The 21,893-nt window shown below is 37.9% G+C and overlaps 1 protein-coding gene across 1 annotated transcript in view; it reads right to left on the bottom strand.

Moving 5' to 3' along the window:
- The window catches only part of svep1 (sushi, von Willebrand factor type A, EGF and pentraxin domain containing 1), an 81,371-nt gene that overhangs the window by 34,453 nt on the left and 25,025 nt on the right, over positions 1–21,893 (bottom strand). The window contains 9 exon segments of the mRNA XM_046851094.1: positions 65–256; positions 825–956; positions 4,714–4,821; positions 5,043–5,172; positions 6,403–6,521; positions 8,061–8,255; positions 10,071–10,250; positions 12,911–13,090; positions 13,523–13,681. Of these exon segments, the coding sequence (XP_046707050.1) occupies positions 65–256; positions 825–956; positions 4,714–4,821; positions 5,043–5,172; positions 6,403–6,521; positions 8,061–8,255; positions 10,071–10,250; positions 12,911–13,090; positions 13,523–13,681 (1,395 nt within the window).

Here is a 21,893-nt window from a genome sequence, read left to right as displayed (position 1 = left end):
GCCCAGTGGAGACAGCAACAAGAGGCAAAGAAATGAAGTGAGATATCAGAGAGAGGATACTCACGGGAGCAGTCTGGTCTGTCCGGAGTTCGTGATGGTTCCCATCGACCATTATTTGGGCAGAAATAGCTGTGCACTGCATTCTGGGTAAGACTGTAACCCTCTATGCAGACCAGAGTGCAATTCACCCCCTTCTCCTCTTTTGTGCAGGAGAAATTTGCATTGACCGGCACATACGGTTGCTCACATGTGGAACCTGTTGATAGATTTATAAGGAGCATAAGAAATCTTTATACAGCAAAGTAGTTTTACAATGTCAAAGAAAAAAAAAAGGAAATTATAACAAAAAAACTGAAAAACTCAACATGTAAGTCTGGAAAACTCATCAGATGATCCTGCAAGTGATGTCTGGCAAACAGCCAAAACAGATTAAAATGAAAAGAAAAAAAATGTTTAAAAAAAAAAAAAAAAGGGATTTCTATTTATAACATCTTTTTTTAAAATCTTTTTATATTTGATTGTTTATTTGCTTTTATTATATTAGGGTTAGACAAAGATTGTATTTTGTGAAGAGCCATTTTAACAAATGCAGTGATAAAAACAACCATTTTGTATCAATTTGTCTAAACTTTTATACAGAATGAACCTCATTCTGTCAATGGACAGGAACCATTCAAAATAGTGGCATGCCACTGGCATATTAGTGGTCCAGTATGTGTATATACAGTATGTATATATGTATATATATATATATATATATATATATATATATATATATATATATATATATATATATATATACTCTATGTCATTGCTACTTGTACCTTGCACTGTGATGATGAGCTCACAGGTGCGGTTGTTGCCAGATGGATCTGTGGCGGTGTAATACACTGCTGTCTCTCCAACAGGAAATGGATCAGCAGGAGAATGAGTGCTGGAAATGTTCAGTTGAGCACCTACAATTCGGAAGACACCACTTCAATAATGCATAACTATAAAGTAACTATAATATATATATATATATATATATATATATATATATATATATATATATATATATATATATATATATAGGAAAATAAGTATTTGAACACCCTGCTATTTTGCAAGTTCTCGCACTTAGAAATCATGGAGGGGTCTGAAATTGTCATCGTAGGTGCATGTCCACTGTGAGAGACATAATCTAAAAAAAAAATTCAGTAATCACAATATATGAATTTTAAACTATTTATTTGTATGATACAGCTGCAAATAAGTATTTGAACACCTGTCTATCAGCTAGAATTCTGACCCTCAAAGACCTGTTAGTCTAGTCTAGTCCCCTAGATGTCCGTACAGCAGAGTCCCTGATTATCTTTAAGAGACGACTGAAGACCTAACTCTTCCTGAAATACCTAAATTAGCACTTTCCAAGTTTGTAGAATTCGAGTTATATTTATATTGAGTTTGTAATCTTGCGTATCAGTGTAGATTTATTCATTACTAGAGATTTAAAGCACTTTTGTACGTCGCTCTGGATAAGGGCGTCTGCTAAATGCCGCAAATGTAAATGTAAATGTAGTCTGCCTTTGAAATGTCCACCTCCACTACATTTCTTATCCTAAATTAGATGCACATGTTTGAGGTCATTAGCTGCATAAAGACACCTGTCCACCCCATACAATCAGTAAGAATCCAACTACTAACATGGCCAAGACCAAAGAGCTGTCCAAAGACAATAGAGACAAAATTGTACACCTCCACAAGGCTGGAAAGGGCTACGGGGAAATTGCCAAGCAGCTTGGTGAAAAAAGGTCCACTGTTGGAGCAATCATTAGAAAATGGAAGAAGCTAAACATGACTGTCAATCTCCCTCGGACTGGGGCTCCATGCAAGATCTCACCTCGTGGGGTCTCAATGATCCTAAGGAAGGTGAGAAATCAGCCCAGAACTACACGGGAGGAGCTTGTCAATGACCTGAAAAGAGCTGGGACCACCGTTTCCAAGGTTACTGTTGGTAATACACTAAGACGTCATGTCCAGCACATGTCCAGGCACATCTTAAGTTTGCCAATGTCCATTTGGATGATCCAGAGGAGTCAATTACCATCAATTACCTCTGTAATTGCAAACAAAGGCTAGTGTACCACATATTAACATTGACTTTCTCAGGTGTTCAAATACTTATTTGCAGCTGTATTATACAAATAAATAGTTTAAAAATCATATATTGTGATTTCTGGATTTTTTTTTTAGATTATGTCTCTCACAGTGGACATGCACCTACGATGACAATTTCAGACCCCTCCATGATTTGTAAGTGGGAGAACTTGCAAAATAGCAGTGTTCAAATACTTATTTTCCTTACTGTGTATATATATATATATATATATATATATATATATATATATATATATATATATATATATATATATATATACACACACACACACAGAGAGAGAGAGAGAGAGAGAGAGAGAGAGAGAGAGAGAGAGAGAGAGAAATAGAGTTATATAGAGTTATTCACTTGGCATGGAACAATTTCATTATTTCTGCCATTTTCCAGATTTACTAGCCAGCCAACATTTTTGTCACAATGGCTCCATCTGTATAAACACAAGCTCCATTTTCCAGGATCAGCAACCAAAAAGCACTCTATGGCTAATCACTTGATCTGTCATGTGATCACTTATTACAGTCTCAAACCTCCAATCAGTTATACACACTTGGTCCTAATCAGAAGTTCAATATCTACATCACAGATCTCAGTTTATTGTTTCAGTTCAAAGTGTCATCAAAACCCTGAATTCACTCTATTTCTATTAAGTTTATTGAATTTTCCAATGTTGATTGTCTTAACCATTGTTGGATTATAACTTTGACCCTGTCTTTGCCCACTAGATTTTATCTGAACTATTGGCAATTATTGCTCAAATCATAACCACAGCAAATGTAACTGTACATGTTTAAAGTGAGTAAAAAATACCAGTCTGTTGTTTGGAAAATAACAATTTATAATTTGGTATTGTAATAAACCAGCATTCATTACTAAAATAATTTGTTGCTTTTTCTCATGTCTTCTTTTGATTCCTCCTCAATTCACCCTTTCTTTTCACCAAATGTTTGGAAGAAGAAAACATTTTGAACTCAATGAGAAAAGTATAAAATCTGTCCTCCTGTGGTGGACTGAATTTGACCAACTACTGAAACGTACTAAAATTAACTGGATTTTGATTGTACTGAAAATGATGACACTGGTGGTTCCATTAAATAAAATTAAATAAAAAGCTCTCTAGGGAACACTTCTATTTTATGTTTTTATTTTTATTTTATTATAGTTAAGTAACATTGTGTAAATAGTTTGGTGTATAGATTAGGGGAAAGGGATAGCTTATTGGTTAAGATGTTGGACTTCTGATCAGGAGGTTGTAAATTTAATTCACAGCACCATTAAGCAACACTGCTGGGCCCCTGAGCAAGGCCCTTAACCCTAAAATGCTCCGATTTATAAATGAGATAATTGTCACTCTGGATTTACAGCATTTGGATTTGTCAAATGTAGATAGATACTGTAGATACAGTAATATTGCATTGTGACTGGCATTGCTGTTGCTTCTATAAACAATTAAAGAACAGATCTGTGGAACACTAATATAAAAAAAAAAAGTTGTGTTTTAAACACAGTTAAAGATAAAACAGAGTAAACCTTCTGTAAACCTTCATCAGGTACCTCATACACCCAACCAGCCACTATGCTCCATGAGGATCAACAAACTCCTGTGTTAGAGGAGAATCACTGCTAGAGCTGTAGGTGATAATACATCTCCTAATTTAGTACAGCTACCAAGTTATTTCATAGTGATTCAAACAAAACACAAACACACGATCAGCCATGCATGTGCATGACTCTCTCTTACACCCACACCCACACACACCGTTTTCCACAGTGCAGTACACAGAGCCATTCCAAACTGTCTGACAAACGTCTGGGAGCAGCGTCTGCTGGATGGTGCCGCTCGCCGCCACTCTTTCCTAAATATAGCCAAGCATCAGGGTGTGGACTCGGAAAACCATAGCATGCTATCGTCAGTCTAACGTTGATGTGACGTCGACAGAGGGCCTCGGAGTAGCCACAGTGGTCCAGTTACACATAGATGTGTGTGTGTGTGTGTATGTGTGTGTGCTGGCATGATTAAGGTTTTTTTACCATGTTTCATTTAATTTAATTAAATTTCATTTCATTTCAACTTTGCAAATGCCTGCCTTAGTACAGAAAAATGCATTATGGCGACCCTCCTACGCTATTTTCCACACCGGTATCCAACAAACCAATACATCCTGACCCTGCCTTATCACTGCCTTGAAATCTCATCCAGTTCTCTATGTAGCAAAAACATTTCCCGAATGGAGTCCCTAAAATGCCTGTGAATCAGCTGAACCCATGAATGCAGTAAAACTCTAGTGATGGGTCTAGCACATGCTCGCTAGGGATTTCGGGAGCTGTCTAATGCACATGGCACATGGAAACCTGGTTTCCGGGTTCCAAGTAGAAATGAAGAATTTTGGTAGATTACAGCACTGCAATTGTAATCCTGGTCTTTCTATCAAAGCCTACATTTTTCCTGGACACTTTCTGTAGATATCTTGCCCTTATTCAGTAACCACATCTTGTTTTTTCTAAATTTCCATAGATCGTCTCACTTTCTTTCACACTCCATTTCTTTGGCTGTGTACCTGAATTGTCTGAAAACTGTGGCTCATCCCAGTAGACTGGCGTCTCCGTGTCTGTAGCCTGGACGGTGGGTGGAGACCGGCACCTGTCAATCAACGGAGGCTCCATATCTAAGGAAATAGAAACACTTTAAGGATTCCAAGCTGATTATGGCGACATCCTCGAAAAGCTGAGGACCAAAAAAGAGTTGAGTCAAGTGCATGCATTGGGGTTCCTTAAGAATCATGGAAAAATAGTGAATTTCACTGAGAAGTGAAAACAATACATTTTTCAAATTACTGGGCTCCGGTCAGTACAGTTCATTATAGATGAGTCGGAAAGCAGGACACACCAATAACAGTGACAGTGAAGGAGCAGTTGGCCTTGTTCCCAGCAGGATCGGTAGCTGTGTACGTGATGACTTCTGTGCCAATTGGGAAAGGCTGGGCAGGGCTTAGAATAGGCGTGACCTGAACAATAACCTGAGAAATGAGCCAAAGTACATCAATAAATTAATATATGATTTTATATCATAGCACTGCCTTAATTCTGAAAGTAATGATTATTTTTATTTATTCTTTGCAATAAACTTCAAGTGAAAGTAAGGAATTACAATCATAAACCATAAAAGGTTCAAAAGTATGATGTGTCTTTTGAAAGTGTAACCGTTTGCACATCGCTGTGGTATATAATAGAATTATAAAACACTACTGGACATGCTTTTTGTTTTTATCAGTAACTCTGTAATCCAGTTATACCAAATGATCTGACAGGCAATTGTCCTGATGGTGAAACTGAAGCTGGAATATCAGGATTTGAACTCTTGACCTTCTGAGACTTTGTATGTACAGTGTAGTTCTGAACTTCATAAATATAAATTGTTTTCATTTTTATTTTGTTTAAAGGTTGAGTGATCTGTTAACAATTTTTAATTATTTTGATTCTGTCATTTCTGATAAGATATTTATGCTAATGGATAGTGACATCCTTGTGAAGGATTTAAGATGTTTCGGTGTTGATAATGTCACTGAGCAACACTATAATGGGGCATTTGAGATGTTGGGTTCAAGGATGTCTGAGAGCTTGCCTATGAGCTCTAACTAAAAACTTTAAAGAAGCAAAGCCAGAAGGATTGGCAGTAATCATCTGTTAAGGCTAGTCATTCAGGATTCTTCAGACTTTGTAGACTCTACTTTGTAGAGCAAAAAATAACAATTACAGTATGGTTCAAACTGTCACGACTGGATTTACTAAACCCAAAAGTGGACAGTTTTACGTCATGTCTTGAGCTCAATTAGAGAGCACACGAACGAGCAGCTGGAGGAGACTGCACGGATTACCACTATTTTAATGAGGAAATCTGAGTCTGTGCCATGAACCAGGTCAGATGTAGGTCTCCAAAAATATCATTGTTCACAGCATTAACTTTCCATGATAATTCAAACTGTGTAAAAAGAAGGAACCTTTCAGCCAATACAAACCTTATCCATTTCATCCAATTACGATGAACGCTTGAAGCGCTTATTGCTATTTTGTCAGGGTTTGCAATGCGAGGAAGTGCATTGCAAACAATTGCAAAAAGTGCTGGTTTGACTACACTATTGACAAGCTTTAGATGAAGTACCAGGTTGTTGTTATTGTTATCTGTTTATCTGAGGAGAAACCTAAGCTCAAAAGACAAAATGAGAAAAGATAAATCAATTAAAACCTACCTCATTTCCGGAGTTATCTCTCAGTACTGGTGCACTCAGAGTCACATTAGAGGAGCCCTGATGCTTGTTGGTCTGTGTGACAATATTCTCAGGACACTGAATCCATGGAGGCTCTGCATCTATGAAAATCATAACAAAACAGAAACACAACAATACCAATAAGAAAAAACACAAGTTAGGAGTTAATGATTCAAGATTTATTATTTGTCACAGACATATGTGTATGCAGAATACAACTTGCCTTGAAATGTAAAGGACTTAAAATATAATGGATAAAAAATATTGCATCGGCTAAAAACTGAGGCAGTGATTACATGTAATATGTTGGTAAAGATCAAGATTAATGATCATGAATCCTTTCTTCTGAAAAATAGATCTACAGTGACTACAGAAAGAGGTTTACTGAAATACACATTCGATATAGAATTACACAAACATGCATTATAAAGTTTAATTTACAAAGTTCTGCAAAAAAAAAAAAACAATTTTGACACAATTCTTAGGACACTACATGGACAAAAGTATTGGGACACTTTTCCAGCCATATGCAGTTTTTTTTCCCCAAACTTTTACCACAACGTTGGAGGCACACAATTGTATAGAATGTTTTTGGATGTGGTAGCATTCAATTTCCCTTCACTTGAACCAAACCTGTTCCAGCATGACAATGCCCCTGTGAGAGCTCCATAAAAATGTAGTTTACATGGATTAAAGTGGAAGCTCTTGAGTGGCCTGCTATAGCGCTCTGTCATCAATCCTATTGAACACCTTTGGAATGAATTGGAAAGCTGACTGCACCCCAGGCCTCCTCACCTACATCAGTATATGACTTTACTAATACCCCTGTGGCTGAATGAGTACAAATATCCACAAGCACACTCCAAAATCTAGTGCAACATCTTTACAGAAGAGTGGAGCTTATTCTAACAGCAGGTGTTCATGAATTTGTCCATATCATGTAATAAATACTGATTTCCCAACAGCTGATTTTTTTAACTTAAATTCTAAGTAAGTTTTAAAGAAAGAGGTTTTTTGTTCTTTTCTTAGTGTAGGGAAACATTTTTGTCTTGGATAAACACACATGCTACACATGTGGTATGGTAAGTCTTCTTTAAGCAATATTTTGGGGTGCAACACACATCATAAGAGCATCTGTTTGGTTATCAGTCCCCAACTCACCCCACACACACACACACACACACACACACACACACACACACACACACACACACACACCTACACACACACACAAGGAGCAAGAGTGGTTCATATAAGCATTTTTCTTTCTTCCTCTTGTCCAGTTGAATAAATGTGCAGATGGAGAGGGCATCTTAGTGATAGAAAGCAGGAGACATCATTTCTTTTCACATTCTGCCTGGGCTCAGTCAGGACGTGCTAAAGCCTGCACGCTGGACCAGGCTGGAATCCTTTAGTTTTTGCACGCATGGTGTTTGAGGAGTTTCCACTAAGCCTGGTGGGCATTACACGGAAAGTTCAGCTGGGTGTCATTGCAGGAAAAACAGACAACCTGCTGAAGCAGACATCCCATCTGCACCCATGTGAAATTTTACAGACTACTACCGGTCTCTTTCTCTCTCCCCTTATACACACACTCACACACACCTACACACTCATACACACATATGTAGTCCTGGTACCTGCACAGGTGATTTTATGCATATTGTTACTCCAGTCTCCAGTTGGCAGGCAGCGCACCTCTGGATTTCCGAGAAGACGATAACCTTGGTGACAAGAAAATCTACACACGGCTCCACTCCGCATAGCTCTTTTACCACAGGCGGGAGGTGACAGACGGACTTGCTCCGGGGTTAAAATGGGGGAACAACGCACCTCTGAAAAAGGGACAACATTCAAAGGGAACAATGGAGCGTCGAGAAGAGGACAGGCACCATCAGAGTTACAAATCAGGGGTCAATTTTTTCTTTTGAAATGTAATCCTAACCTGTATGAGTTATGGAAGCCTTTCGAAAGTTAGTCAAATATAAGTAAATGCTCTTAGATACTATTGTGAAACCTTAATAATTAAAACGTAATATGGATAAAGAAAAATCAGCACAAAAAAATATTTATAATATATATATATATATATATATATATATATATATATATATATATATATATATATATATATATATAAAACATATTTAGGGTGTGAAAATGCTCTTAAAATGTGGAGACATAGTTTCCATAATGCTAGTTTGAAAGGAGCAGACAGAGAGACGGAGAGAGAGAGAGAGAGAGAGAGAGAGAGAGAGAGAGAGAGTTTCCCACATCACCATTACAGAAACATGGGGTTTCGGAATTCTTGGACACAGTGGGAAAAATGAAAAGCCACAACACACTCACACACACACACACACACACACCACCAGCAAGAAGCCCTCACCCTGAACAACATCTCTCTTTGGAGCCCGCTGTACAGGCTTGGCTATGGATTTAGCAGACATTAAGTGAGACTGGACACGATACCACTGAAACACAAACTGATCATCCATATTCTCTGGCCCCCCTCTTGTCCTTTGGTTACATTGAGCATGTGCCTCTATAAAATAGCAAATAGCACTGACCACAAATTTAGCCACTAGTGTGACATGTATGTCTACTTACTGCAGCAGCAGTGTGATGGAGTGAAGTGAGAGATGGAGAAATGGAAAGCGATAAACAGCAGCTAGTGAGGTTTGGCTGGCTGGCTCAGCAGATGTCTGGAGTTTAAACGGAGCGCAGTGAGTCATGGGAGGCAGAGCACAGGGAAGCCAAAGTGTTGCAGACAAGCTCTGGCCATAGAAGCTCTGAAAAGTTTGTCTTGTGGTTGAAGCTAATCTACAGCCCATGCTAAAGCACACATCTGAGGTGAGATTGCTGAGTGCGGAGAGAAACAGAGACAGCGTCAAGGCTAGGTGCCTAGTTTACTAACAGTGTTTTTCCATATTCAAAAGCTTTTTCGTTCGTGTTTTTAGTTTGTCTCCCACAAAATTCCGAGGTAACAGCAAAAACAATATAACTGTCAACACTGAGGATGGACATTATATCATTGTCTGACTGGTTAGTATGTTGCATTAAAGTAAAAACTATCCACCAAAGCATATTTTTCCCATATCTAACAAGGCCTAGTTCTAGTTTTCTTGGTATATACCAATGTTTTACATCCAAATCTTCATAATTATCTGATCATCAGACACTGGTTACTCATACCTCACCATGTCTCCCAGCATGCATTTAATTCTTGAAACCTACACTAGGCTAGCAACAGTGACCTGCTGGAAATGCCTGCATCATGATCTTCTGATTAAGCACTTAAGTTTGGTGTGGTAAAGCAGTTGCAGTTATTACTGAATGGTGCAGGAAAACAATTTATCTTGACAGAGGATAGCCACTGCAGTGCAGGTTTCCTCTCTCTACTGAATCACACCCCTTCCTCTTTCAATCCTTAAATGCAACAGCCTAACCTGTCTTCGGTAGCCCTGAGTTCACCCACATCACATTTTGTTTGATTTTAAAAAACACAAAACTAGCCTAAAAAAAAATCTAAAATATACAAGTCTGAGCTTTAAATTAGCATGGGTTTCTGTGCACACACCTACAAACACACACACACACACACACACACACACACACACACACACACAAACACACACTTGTTAGCTTACCAACACACCGAGGAGGAGAGCTGCTCCATTGTAAGTTTGGCAGGCAGGTAAGTTTGGCATTGCCCTCCAGTCTATAGCCTTTCTGACAGCGCACTGAACACTCGAGCTGAGAAAGGGAGTCACCGTTGGTGCAGTTCAGCTGCCCATGCTGTGGAGCAGACAGAGCTGGACAGGAACGCACTGCATAGAACACACACATCAATAACGTGTGAGGTATTAGTGTGCCAAAATTGAAATATATCATGATTCTCTTGCTCTTTTGAGATATTTTGTATTTAGAATGAGGGCAAGCGTATGTGAAGTATATGTAGATTAATGTGAAACATAAAACAAATAATAAATATATAAAGATCAGAAGATGTGAGTAGCAGGAATGAATCACGAGACAAAACAAAAACAGAATAGAGTGAAGACAGGAAGTGAGCAAGTGAGAGCAAAGTTTTTAAGAATCTGCGGCTGTGGTTTAGAGACCTGTAATTTCTGTTTATACTGAGAATAGTGGTCTAGCAGAAACCGAGTCTCTAAGAATCAAAGTAAAATTGTTTTACACAAACATGTGCAATGTTCTGAGATATACCATAAGGCCAAAAGTGACCCTGACCATGACCCTGACCCTCACACCCATATGTGATTGATGAACATTCCATTCTATGACGTCCCCTTCTCCAGAAGGCGTTCTGCTAGATTTTGGAGCAATGCTGTAGGGATTTGTACTCATTCAGCTACAAGAGTTTTATTGAGGTCAAGCACTGATGTAGGATAAGGAGACCTGGAGTGCAGACTGTGTTCCAATTCATCCCAAAAGTTCAGTTGGAGCTCTGTGGTTGCCCCTTAAGTTCTTCCATACTAACCTTCAGGTGTTAATGGTGCTCAGTTGTCATGTTGGAACAATTTTAGGCCTCTGAGATCCAGTGAACGGAAAATTGTTGTTGCTCATATGTAATTACATTCATTATAAATATTATGTGTGTGCTGCTCTGTTTTCAGCTTTAGTGTTGCCACCTTACGGCTTGGGGTTCCTAGTTCAATCCTGAGCTCATGGGACTGCCTGTGTCGATGTTTATTTAGTTCCCTCCTAGTTCGTTGGTTTTTCCAACCTCCAAAACAAATGCGTCTATGTGGACTGGCTAGTCTTTATTGTCCTTTTGGTGTGCTTTACTAAATATGTGTATAAAGCTTTGTGAAAAACTTGTGTTCCAAAGTGGTGGTATTCCTGCCTCAAGCCTGGTGTTCCCAGGACCTAGAGCCATCATAACCCTGACCAGGATGAAGTGGTTGCTAAAGATAAATAAATGAATTGCCTGCTTTCTTTCATATTTCTTTCTTTTCTTTCCTCAAATTGGATTAAATGCTGCATTAAAATGTTACATTATCTATCAATAACAAAGACGTTATGGTACTCAGAAGATGCCATTAATTAAAAACAATATATACTGTGTGTGTGTGTGTGTGTGTGTGTGTGTGTGTGTGTGTGTGTGTGTGTGTGTGTTGAGTTTATTTACTGACTTACTAATATTGAAGAGTATTCATGTATTCAATATTGATGTGTATTCATGTATGTATTCATGCTGAGTTGCATGCTCAAACATGCCTATACAACTCTGCAACTGGGGGAGCTTCAGACTTGATGCTCAGGACTGTTATTTTAACAGTCTCACAGCATTTCGTGATATAGTCATGAACTTTAATCTATTGTTTCATGTTCATGGACACAAATTTCACAAATTTCACTCCGTCTGGCTCTGTCTTTATAGAAACAAAGACAGAGGATCATGGGTAATGCTGACAGAAATGCCAAAGGTAATCTTTTTTCCCCGTTTTTATCAGAGAATAAGGCATAAATATATTGTTAAGGTTAGGGTTATTCTGTAATAAATGTGTGTGTCTCTAATTAATGCAGTCTGCTTAATTAACCAGGAGAATATATTTACTGTATTTTCACTGGAAGGAACCACTGACGATGGTTTATAATAGCATAATAGCTTACCGAATATAAAAACAATGATAAAAACTCCAACTTAAATGTTGAGTAATGGTGCATGAAGTTTAAAAAATCAATAACAAAAACAAAAACAACACAGTGTCTGTGGTATCCGGTGAAAGACAGAAAACTTTCGCAGAGGCACCAAAAATACTTTCTATTGAAATACATTATACAGAAAGTCGTCTTCAGTGACACGAAAAATGAGGGAAATTCGTGCCTGTGAACACAAATCAATAGATTACATTTCCTGACTATATCACAAAATCATATGAGACTGGGCTGGTTATTATTGTGTAACTGAGATTTAGTTTATTGTGTTTGCCACAGTTTCATAATTTATTTTCTATTTACCAATTAATGTTTGCCAGTATGTTATATATTCCCATATTTGTATTAATATCATGTTAAGTGTAGCACTCTTATTGTTAATATTTCATACATTCACCAGCTATCTATTAGGGGAGGTACAGATTAGCTCATGGTTCCATAAACTATTTGTAAGTGTGTAATTATGCAGAAACATAAGGAAGGGAAACTCGATCTGCCCTCTTCCACTTGCATGAGTTCAGAGATGCTCAAGATTTACTAGAGGGAGAGATACCATCCTTTCCACCACAGAACACTGACATTGTCCTCTCTTGGCTGTGGCATCATCAGGACTTTAAATCTCCCAATGAAAGCATTAATGTTCGTCTGTAACTATTTGACATGTATTAATATTGGAGACTAATTTATAGACAATATTTACTCAGTTAATCCGAAAGTAACAAGGGAATAATGGAACCCTATCTGGGTATAGTATTTAAATCCTATGCACTATGTGAATGTACTTTTAATATAGAGTTTTTAGCCTCACCTGTACAGATAGGTGGCTCTCCAGACCAGGTGCCATCTGCTTGGCACAATCTGATGTTGTTCCCTTGCAGCTCAAATCCTGGTAGACAACGCACACCGCACGCTGAGTTATACTGGTTATTACACATGTTCTGGATGAAGAAGCCATTTTCTGGAGGAGAGAGAACTGCACATACCACCACTACAGAGAGAAAAAGAGAAAGCCAGACAGGGGACTTTCAATGGAAAATTGTCATTTTGTGGATATTATGAATAAGTGCAGTTTTACTGGAACAGTTTTTCACAATAGTTTTTTTTTTTATAAGGCGTAGGTTCAGAAAATAGAGATTTAAACAAAATATGGACACTTTTTCATTTGGATTTCTCAGTACTTCATGAATGTGCTTTAGCAAGCTACAAAATAACAAGAAAACAACAAACAAACAACAATAAGTAAAATAATACAAGCATTTGTCATTTCACAGGTTTTGCCCAATTTGTATTTAATTTTTAAATGATTTCATCAGTTATTGGTTTATAAAATATCTGTGCAATACTTATATGTTATGAAGATGCTATGTTATCATCATCTTTAGCAGCAGCATCATCATTAACATCATCATGAGTTGTGTACCTTGGCAAGTGTGATTGTGCAGTAGGTATCCCTTATTACACACACAGTCAGACAGAGAAGTGCTGCCAGGCCTGGAGGTGTGCTGAGGGTCTGGACATGGCAAACATGTCCCCACACCCCCTGGAACTGCCTCAGGCTTGTATGTCCCTGGTGGGCATGCTGCAAAGAGATAAAGAAAGAGAGAGAGAGAGAGAGAGAGAGAGAGAGAGAGAGAGAGAGAGAGAAAGAGAAAGAGTGGTCAAAAAGCAATGCCTTTTGGTTGTTATGCCACAAAACTCAGTTTGTGTATTGCAGTGACACATTGATGCCAAATATGGGAGACTGCAGAATATTTTACACACTGTCAGGTCAAACACTAATGTCATGTAAGATGGCCAACAGATGTTTTACGAGAGAGCATAGAGAAAACAATGGGACTCTTTCATTAATTTAAATTAAGATGAAATAACCAATTCCTAAACTTACATAATGATGTCATGATCTCAAAATAAAAAATAATTATGCTAGATCAAGTGCTATGTTATAAGCTGATGAATAATTAGTGTGGAGGTCAAATATTTCAATTAAACCAATAGCAAAGTCATTCAGGCAGTATAATACTGCCAATATGCTAGACTAATTTATTATTAATACTGTCATGTTAGTGGTTTTTTTTTAGTCTCATTTATCATGTGCATTACATTTGACACCAAAGAGACAAAAATAATCTACTTCCTCAGTGTTAATTTTCAATTTCTAATCTTTTTAGGTGATGGTCTGCACACTATTAAAAAAACACCTCCGGCTCATGCCAACCTTAAAGGTGTGATCTGCACACAGGCCATTTTAATAATCTGAAAGCTGTGTCAAGAAAATGAACATGAGCATGTGCCTAAGGCTTCTGCGAATAATTGTATAAGATTAATATAACTTTTGCACCTAAATGCGCCAACTCTAAACATGGTTCTTTGAAACACCATATGGTCTTTGTGAATCTGTGAGAGCTGGAACAGATTTTCTTCAAATTCTGGTTTCCACAGCTAAATTAGTCTTCAGATTGCCTGAGGTTTTTGCAGATCAGTGCATTGACTGGATCTTTGTTTATTTACTGGAAAGTAGTGGATAAATGACCAAGAATTTGGTGCCTCTTTGTAAAACTGTTTACATGTGTTAATGCAAGCCACAATCAAATACATGTTTTGTAAGTACAAATGGAAATAACTAGACTTTGTTCAACTGGAGACAAAGAGCGGAAGCTTTGGTTGGTCCAGTTAGTGTAAAAATAAAAGAAAGCAACCACATGAACTTTGTGCGGCAATTCCAAATTTTACGTTCCCACACCAACTTTGTTTTTTTTATTTTAATACTCTTTCTACATGCACTTCCTGTCCAAAAGACAGACCTTTTCTGAATCTACATAGATCTCACACATCTAATTTGTTCTTTTTTTTTGCTTTAACACTGCATATAATGTATAAAGGAGAAAACTGTCTATTGTATAACATGTATAGAGTGTTAATGACCGGGTGGAATAAAAATGATAAACAATGGCAGTGAGCAGTGGATACACGCCAAGACCCAGAGAGTGATATAAATGGACACAAACACAGAGTCAAATGGACAGGGGAAGACAGAAAGAAGGACAGAGATGGTTGAATAGGGGTGTAATGGAGTAACAAGGCAAAAGAGGGCAGATGGGAAAAAAAGGGCTTGAGTGACAGAAAGACAGTCAGATATACCGCCAAAGGAAAAGACAGATAATGAAAAAAGTGTGTGCAGATGGAGACAGGGTGGGATGGGAAAGACAGAGATATAAACGAATGAAAAGCAGGAAGGAGGATGATAGATTACCGTATAAAAAATCCCGCCAGAAAAGTACAACTTAGGAAAAAAATGAAACATGAATATATGTCTCCTTAAAGCAAAATTTAACTGATGTGCAGTGGAAAAAAGTGTGAGAGTGAAAAAGTTTTGGGGCAAAGGTTGAATATACATACATGTAATACATCTACAGCAATTATAGTTGTAAGTTCCAGAAAACCCAGGAAGGAAAAACAGCATTTTTCATTTGGAAAGGATATCAATTGTGCTGAATATACAACAGCTCTGAATTTCTGTGTACGGTTAATAGCAGAAGACTGTTTGCAGTGCACAGTGACAGAATCACATCCGAAGACCATTTCTTATTGTTAAGTCCATGTTTCCTCCTCTTTCATGCTTAAATCGAGGCAGGAACTCCTGGCCAGACGAATCTGCAGTAATGACACAGGAACCAGGTCCCAGATGAATCTTTAAGAATAGTTCTGGTGCTAATTACAATCTGAATCACTGCACGGCAGCTGCGTGTGTCACATAATGCTGCGGTAATGAGCTTCAATCGTGGTTTTCCTCACAGAAACTCAGACCTGGTTTAGAGCAGAAGACTGACCAGTGACAGCACATTCCCCTTGGAAGGAAGAAAGAGAAAAGAACGAAAAAGTAAAGTGTGTTAATGGGCCCTTTATGTGTCAAACGCCTTATCAAGTGTGCACTTCCTCGGAAGTAATATCTGAACTCTCCTTGAAAGCTATGTGCATACTTCCCAGTAGGGTCTATACTTTATCTGGTCTATCTCCTCATGGGAATTCTATATTTGGCACATATTCATGGATCCACATTCATACCAGATCAGAATGATGTGCTTCTTGCCCTGTTTTTTTTTTTTTTCCCTATATAGTCAGGAATAATTCTCTCCACCTCTGCTCACAGACAGTCATACTGGCCAGACAGGACCCTGGACTTCTGCAAATGCAGCCGAAACCCACAGTGAGAGGAGTTGAAAGTGAAGGAAGCAAGCAAATTGGATCCAGAAACACAACTTCACACGTCCCCCCCTGTGAGAAGCATGCAGGCAGGCAGGCAGGCAGGCATGCAGGCAGGCAGGCAGGCGAGTCCTGCTGCTGACACCTGCATAATCACACACTGTGGTTTCTTATCCTAATGCCGTGTTCTTCGACTGCCCTCACATTTTCAGTGTTAATTGAAGAATGTTGCCAATTTAAAAAGCAGTGAGTAAGTCAGTTAAATACGACCATTATGGAACGCCACTTCTATCACATTTCCTGTACTTTGTGCTTCATAGTTTTGAAAAATGTACTATAAAGCTAATGACAGCTAGCAAAGTGAAATCAGAGTAATGACCATATACTAGAGGTCAGAAACTATCCAAGAACACTAAGGTAAAGGTTTGTTCAATAAGTTTAAAACTTAAAACCTTTAAAAAATATATGCCCCAAAAGATTGGTGTCAAAGCACAATCTCTTGCATTAGAGCTAGAGCGGCTGAATGCTAGTTTTAAAAGAGGAGCTTTCTGATTGTCCTGATTAGTTGGATTTTTGCGGCTAACTTTTGTGTTTGATTTAGATTTCAAAGTCTGGGAAGAGTTTCCTCTCTGGGAACACACTTTGTATGTGACAGCAAATTAATATAGGATGCACGTAACAGACACTAATGATATATCCTTTAAACCATTTATGGTAGCTGAGTGATATTGTGTGCTTTCAGACCTATATTAAAAAAAATAAATAAATAAATAAAACACACAAATCATAGATTATTATTATTATTTAAACAAGTATTTGAGAATTTATTGTATGTTATGTCCGCTGTTTATTTTCTCTGTTTGTTCTGCAGCTGTGCCTTCTGGCTCAAATTGCAACTCCCAATTTAGCAGCTCACATCTACAAAAATGCAGTTGGGTCAATTCAGTGTCAAGTGATTATTCACTGCAATCAAACCATGATAGAGCGTGTTTGAAACCAGACAGAGATCAACTTGCTTAGCCTGTGCCACTCGCTGTGTGTTTTCATCCACTCAATCAAACTAATCCAAATCACATCAAGGTTTATTTCAAAGAACTTAACTCTGCATATATAAAATAATCCTAATAGATTACTTAAAGATCTATTGAAATCTAACTGATAAACAAATCTTATTTTGCCAACATTTTTTCTGTAAAATTTTTGTAAAAGTCAGCCAACTGATATCCCACACTTTTGAAGTTCTACACAAATAAAGTGTATTGACCGTTTAATAGCGTTAACTACCAACAAGAAAACATTTTTCATCTTGTTGCGCCACTTGTAGATATTTTGCAATAGTAGACATTTATTTTCTAAAGCGTGATACCGACGTTGTTGAAAAGCATATTCTTGTGAATGTACAAAAACCCCATCTGGAGTACTAAGAATGAAATGTGACTAAAAACTAGACTGAGAGCATCAGACTGTGGATGAAGGCTAAATAGAGAGTTTAACCACAGCACTTGGCCTCTCTGAAATTCTCCACACTCCTCCACATCCTTACTTTTATGCTGGAAGAAGGAATAAACATCACGCTATGTCACATTTTCTGCGAAGGGGGTTAGCAGACGTACACTCAGTGCCGCTTCGCACGGCGGGCGCTGGCAATAAAAGGAAGCAGAACAAAAACAGCGACCACATAAACTTATCATGAAACTACCAGTCTAAATTGAACCTTAAGAAAAAAAAACCTTGTTATGACATGTGTAGTGTTCCAATCAGAGAGAGTTCTACTTGTTGAGGAAGACTAAACACTGCATGCTTTAAGATTAGTTTGTAAGATGGAAACTACATGGCCAATAACACCATTAATCCATCAAATAAAAATGATAATTGTTCTTTCCATTACATCGTCAATGGAGAAGTTAACGCAATAAACCCACGGCGCTGCTGTGTCTCAGCACATTCATAGAGCTCCAGTTAAAGTGCTTCATTGCATCCTCCATGTGCCTTTTGTATGATCTAAATTGTCTTCTGTCAAGTTCATTAAATTCTGACGCCCATACGCTACACCCTTAAATAAGGGTTTTAAGAGAGTATAGGAAAAAGCAAGACTTTTTTCACAGACAGACAAAAGCCAGCAGCTCTTGCTATGGAACAATCAGGACTATAGAGGCTGTAAAACAGTGAGCGTGTCTGGAGTGTGTTTAACACATGACCGGGGCATGGTTCGAGTGTGTGTTTATTTGAATAGAAAGCACTTCAGACACCCGTCAGTGTAAATGAACGAGTGTTAACAACCTGTAAATGTAAAACAGAAACCAAAGAATCGAAATGTTAATGATAGGACCAGAGCAGCTACACAACAAAAGGTATTGTTTTAAGGAATACACCGGAGGAGTCTCTCGATTCAGAATTTTGACATGTTTCTCTCTACTAATCAAATAGGTCTAAAATGGTCTATAAACAACTATTAAGAGTTCTCAGTAATCTATTAAAAACTATAACTGAGACACAGAAAGTCATTCCAAAGCTGTTCTTAAGAGTTTTATCTAATAAACTTTAGTTACTTAATAAACTTTACTTACTCAATCCTCATTTAGTTACACTGGAAACGCACAGCTACATATCCAGGCCTTTGAGACCTTCATTCAAATATTCATGCTCAGACACATCAGTTTATACAAAAAATAAATTTTGTAATTCCTCTCAACAGAGCTGATGGTATCATAAGTCTGTAACTGAGTGAGCCAGTGTTGATTTATTCAATGATAGAGACTCAAAGCACTTTTGTATATCTCTCTGGATAAGGACGTCGTCTAAAATACTGTAAATGTAAATATATACATACACCTTGTGTATATAAAACATCTCAAGTTTTCCATAGGAGAAGGGAGATAGCAGATTGTGTGCATGTGTGTGCATGCATGTGTGTGCATGCATGTGTGTGCATGCGTGTGTGTGCATGTGTGTGTGTGTGTGTGTGTGTGTTGTAAGCATATCTGTCTCTTTTAGTGATGGAGTGAAAGAAAGAATGGAGAAATAAAGAAAGAGTAATGGCAGCAGGTTTAAGGTTCAGCAGATGACCCCTATTTGCTTTGAATGATAGGAGTCTATGACACAGAGTGAGGGGGGAGTCGGAGGTTAAAAGGGGGAGTTGGGGGTTAGAGGCTCTCAAAACAGTCACTGATAGACAGAGAAAGAGTGTGGCCTCTTACTCCATCACCATTCACTGACACATTAAAGCACTTGAAAGGGACAGAGACAGAGAGAGAAGGATAGACAGTGTGGAAGAAAGAGAGACATGACATAATAATATTACCTACTAAATATGGCCAGTATTTAGCTTGTTTTGAAAAGTATTTATGTAAAAAGAAATATTGCTCTTGTTAATGTTGTTGCTTATTGTTAATATAGTGTGCACTATTGCTTTTTTCTTTTTTTAAATGTAAAGAATGTGTAAATAAATAGGTGTATTTTACTATTTAATCACTTACCACAGTTCATTTTGGCAAACATGATTCTGTCTCACAGATGATATACAGTGACACTGTAAATATATCTCAGGTGTTTTATTAAAATAATGTAGGTCAGCCTGTTTCAAGTTAGAGCAGATTTTCCAAATAAAAGTCTTAATATTTCTTAGTTCACAAATACACATTGACCTCTTGAATTTTACTCAAAAATCTTAATACTGAGTGTTCATAAATGTTTGGTTTGCAAAATGTACTGTATTTTAATAATACATGTAATATTATATACTGCCTGTTTTAGAATGTCTTTTGCATATGGCAAAGACAATGAGGAAGACAAAGCGAGTGAGAGAGAGAGAGAGAGAGAGAGAGAGAGAGAGAGAGAGAGAGAGAGTACAACAAACAGTAAAGTTATAAAATAGCAAAGCAAAGGCTATAAACCTAAAAGGCATATTTAGTGCAATAAATCCTGTAAAGTATTTGAGTGAAAGTGCAGTAAAGAACAAAAAGCAAAACAGTGTGTGTGTGTGTGTGTGTGTGTGTGTGTGTGTGTGTGTGTGTGTGTGTGTGTGTGTGTGTGTGTGTGTGCGGAACAGGAGAAAAGTGAGTGTGTGCTGCTACTGTGCTCTCGTGCCCTTGTCCACTGTGACCCCTGGGTCGTCCCCAGAAAAGAAATTAGAGCATGTATAACAAGAGCCTGTGGAAAAGCTGCCTTACACGGCACCCGTACAGTAAATCTCCTCTTTACGAGACAGAAAGAGTCGAGAGGCTGCTGTGGGGCTGTTAAAGAGAAAGAAAGATGTGAAAACATAATAATAATAAAAGTCATCATCAGCATAATACTTTTTTTTATTATTAATATTTCAAACCCAAGCTGACTTTAATTTAGGATGATAAGAAACAATTAAGTATAAAATTTAGAGTAGGGGTCCCCAAACTACGGCCCACAATTATATAAAATAATGGGGTGAAAGATGAAGTGATGAAGTAAGTGCTACAGAGAGAGAAAGTGTAAATGAGGTTCCAAAGAACTGTTTAACAAAATCTCATTTGTCTCTTTCGCCCCACCTGCTGATCCCCACACAAATGCCTCAGATTAACGATTATAGTGACATACATATACACACACTGAGCCACCGAATGTGTCAATTTATAGTGACACACACTCAAACACACACAAGCACTGTTCAAGCTATTTATGACTCAAAGTAACAGTTACTTTACAAGATTACACAGTTTTAAACTCTTGCTCCTCGATTCTGCAGCTATTAATTAACACACTTTACAACTCTGTGGCAAGCTGTGGAATTCACAGTGCATGTGTCGAAGTAAAACAGTCATGCAGAGGAGGCCTTGCCTGTGATCTAATCTGGGCTCAGCTTCCAAGGTCCACAATTATTACAATATAGTGCTAAAATAGATCCCAAACTAGGGATCGACATTAAACAACAATGTGTGCCAAACACCCTCAGGAGGCCCCATTACAGAACTCCATCTGGCTTTCCTCCTGTGCAAACAACAGCGAAAAGACTGTTAAATCTTCGGTTTGATCCGCTCCGATTAAAATATGAATCGAAGCTTTGAGCCTGGGCCTGCACAGGTCTCTGGAGAACCAGAGGCATCTGCTATGCATGAGCCAAACAGCACTGCAAACAAGTGAACGTGTTGTCTGGTCACAGAAACTCACGTACGAGGGCAGCTATACAGGACGATTAGCAAAGGAAAAACGTTTTAGTGTAAAGTGCTTAATGGTCATTCCTCTAAGTAGGATAAAGGTATGAATAATCCACAAGAAAAACACATTTAGTGCTGTTTGTGTAGCTGATTGCCTTCAGTGTTCATCAAGTACATGAGCAGGAAGTGCACATCAGTACAAACAGAGATTCTTGGAAAATGTATCATTTGTAGTGTGGAAAAAATGGATGCTGTCTAATATATCTGAAAGATGGTAATCACATGAGATTCCAAAGTCAAGATAGTTTTATAACTCTTTATGACTAACCTTTTTTTTTTTTTTTTTTACATAATATTAAATTTGAGGCATTTCTATTTAAACATACAAAACAGAGGATGTGTACAGTGTGATAAAATGCTGCCTAAAAGTCAGTTGCAAATGAATGTAACCAAAGAATGATATTT

The sequence above is a fragment of the Silurus meridionalis genome, chromosome 6 (assembly GCF_014805685.1).
Source record: "Silurus meridionalis isolate SWU-2019-XX chromosome 6, ASM1480568v1, whole genome shotgun sequence".
NCBI lineage: Eukaryota > Metazoa > Chordata > Actinopteri > Siluriformes > Siluridae > Silurus > Silurus meridionalis.
Note: the sequence above shows the minus strand (reverse complement) of the source record. Positions and strands in the feature narration are given on the sequence as shown.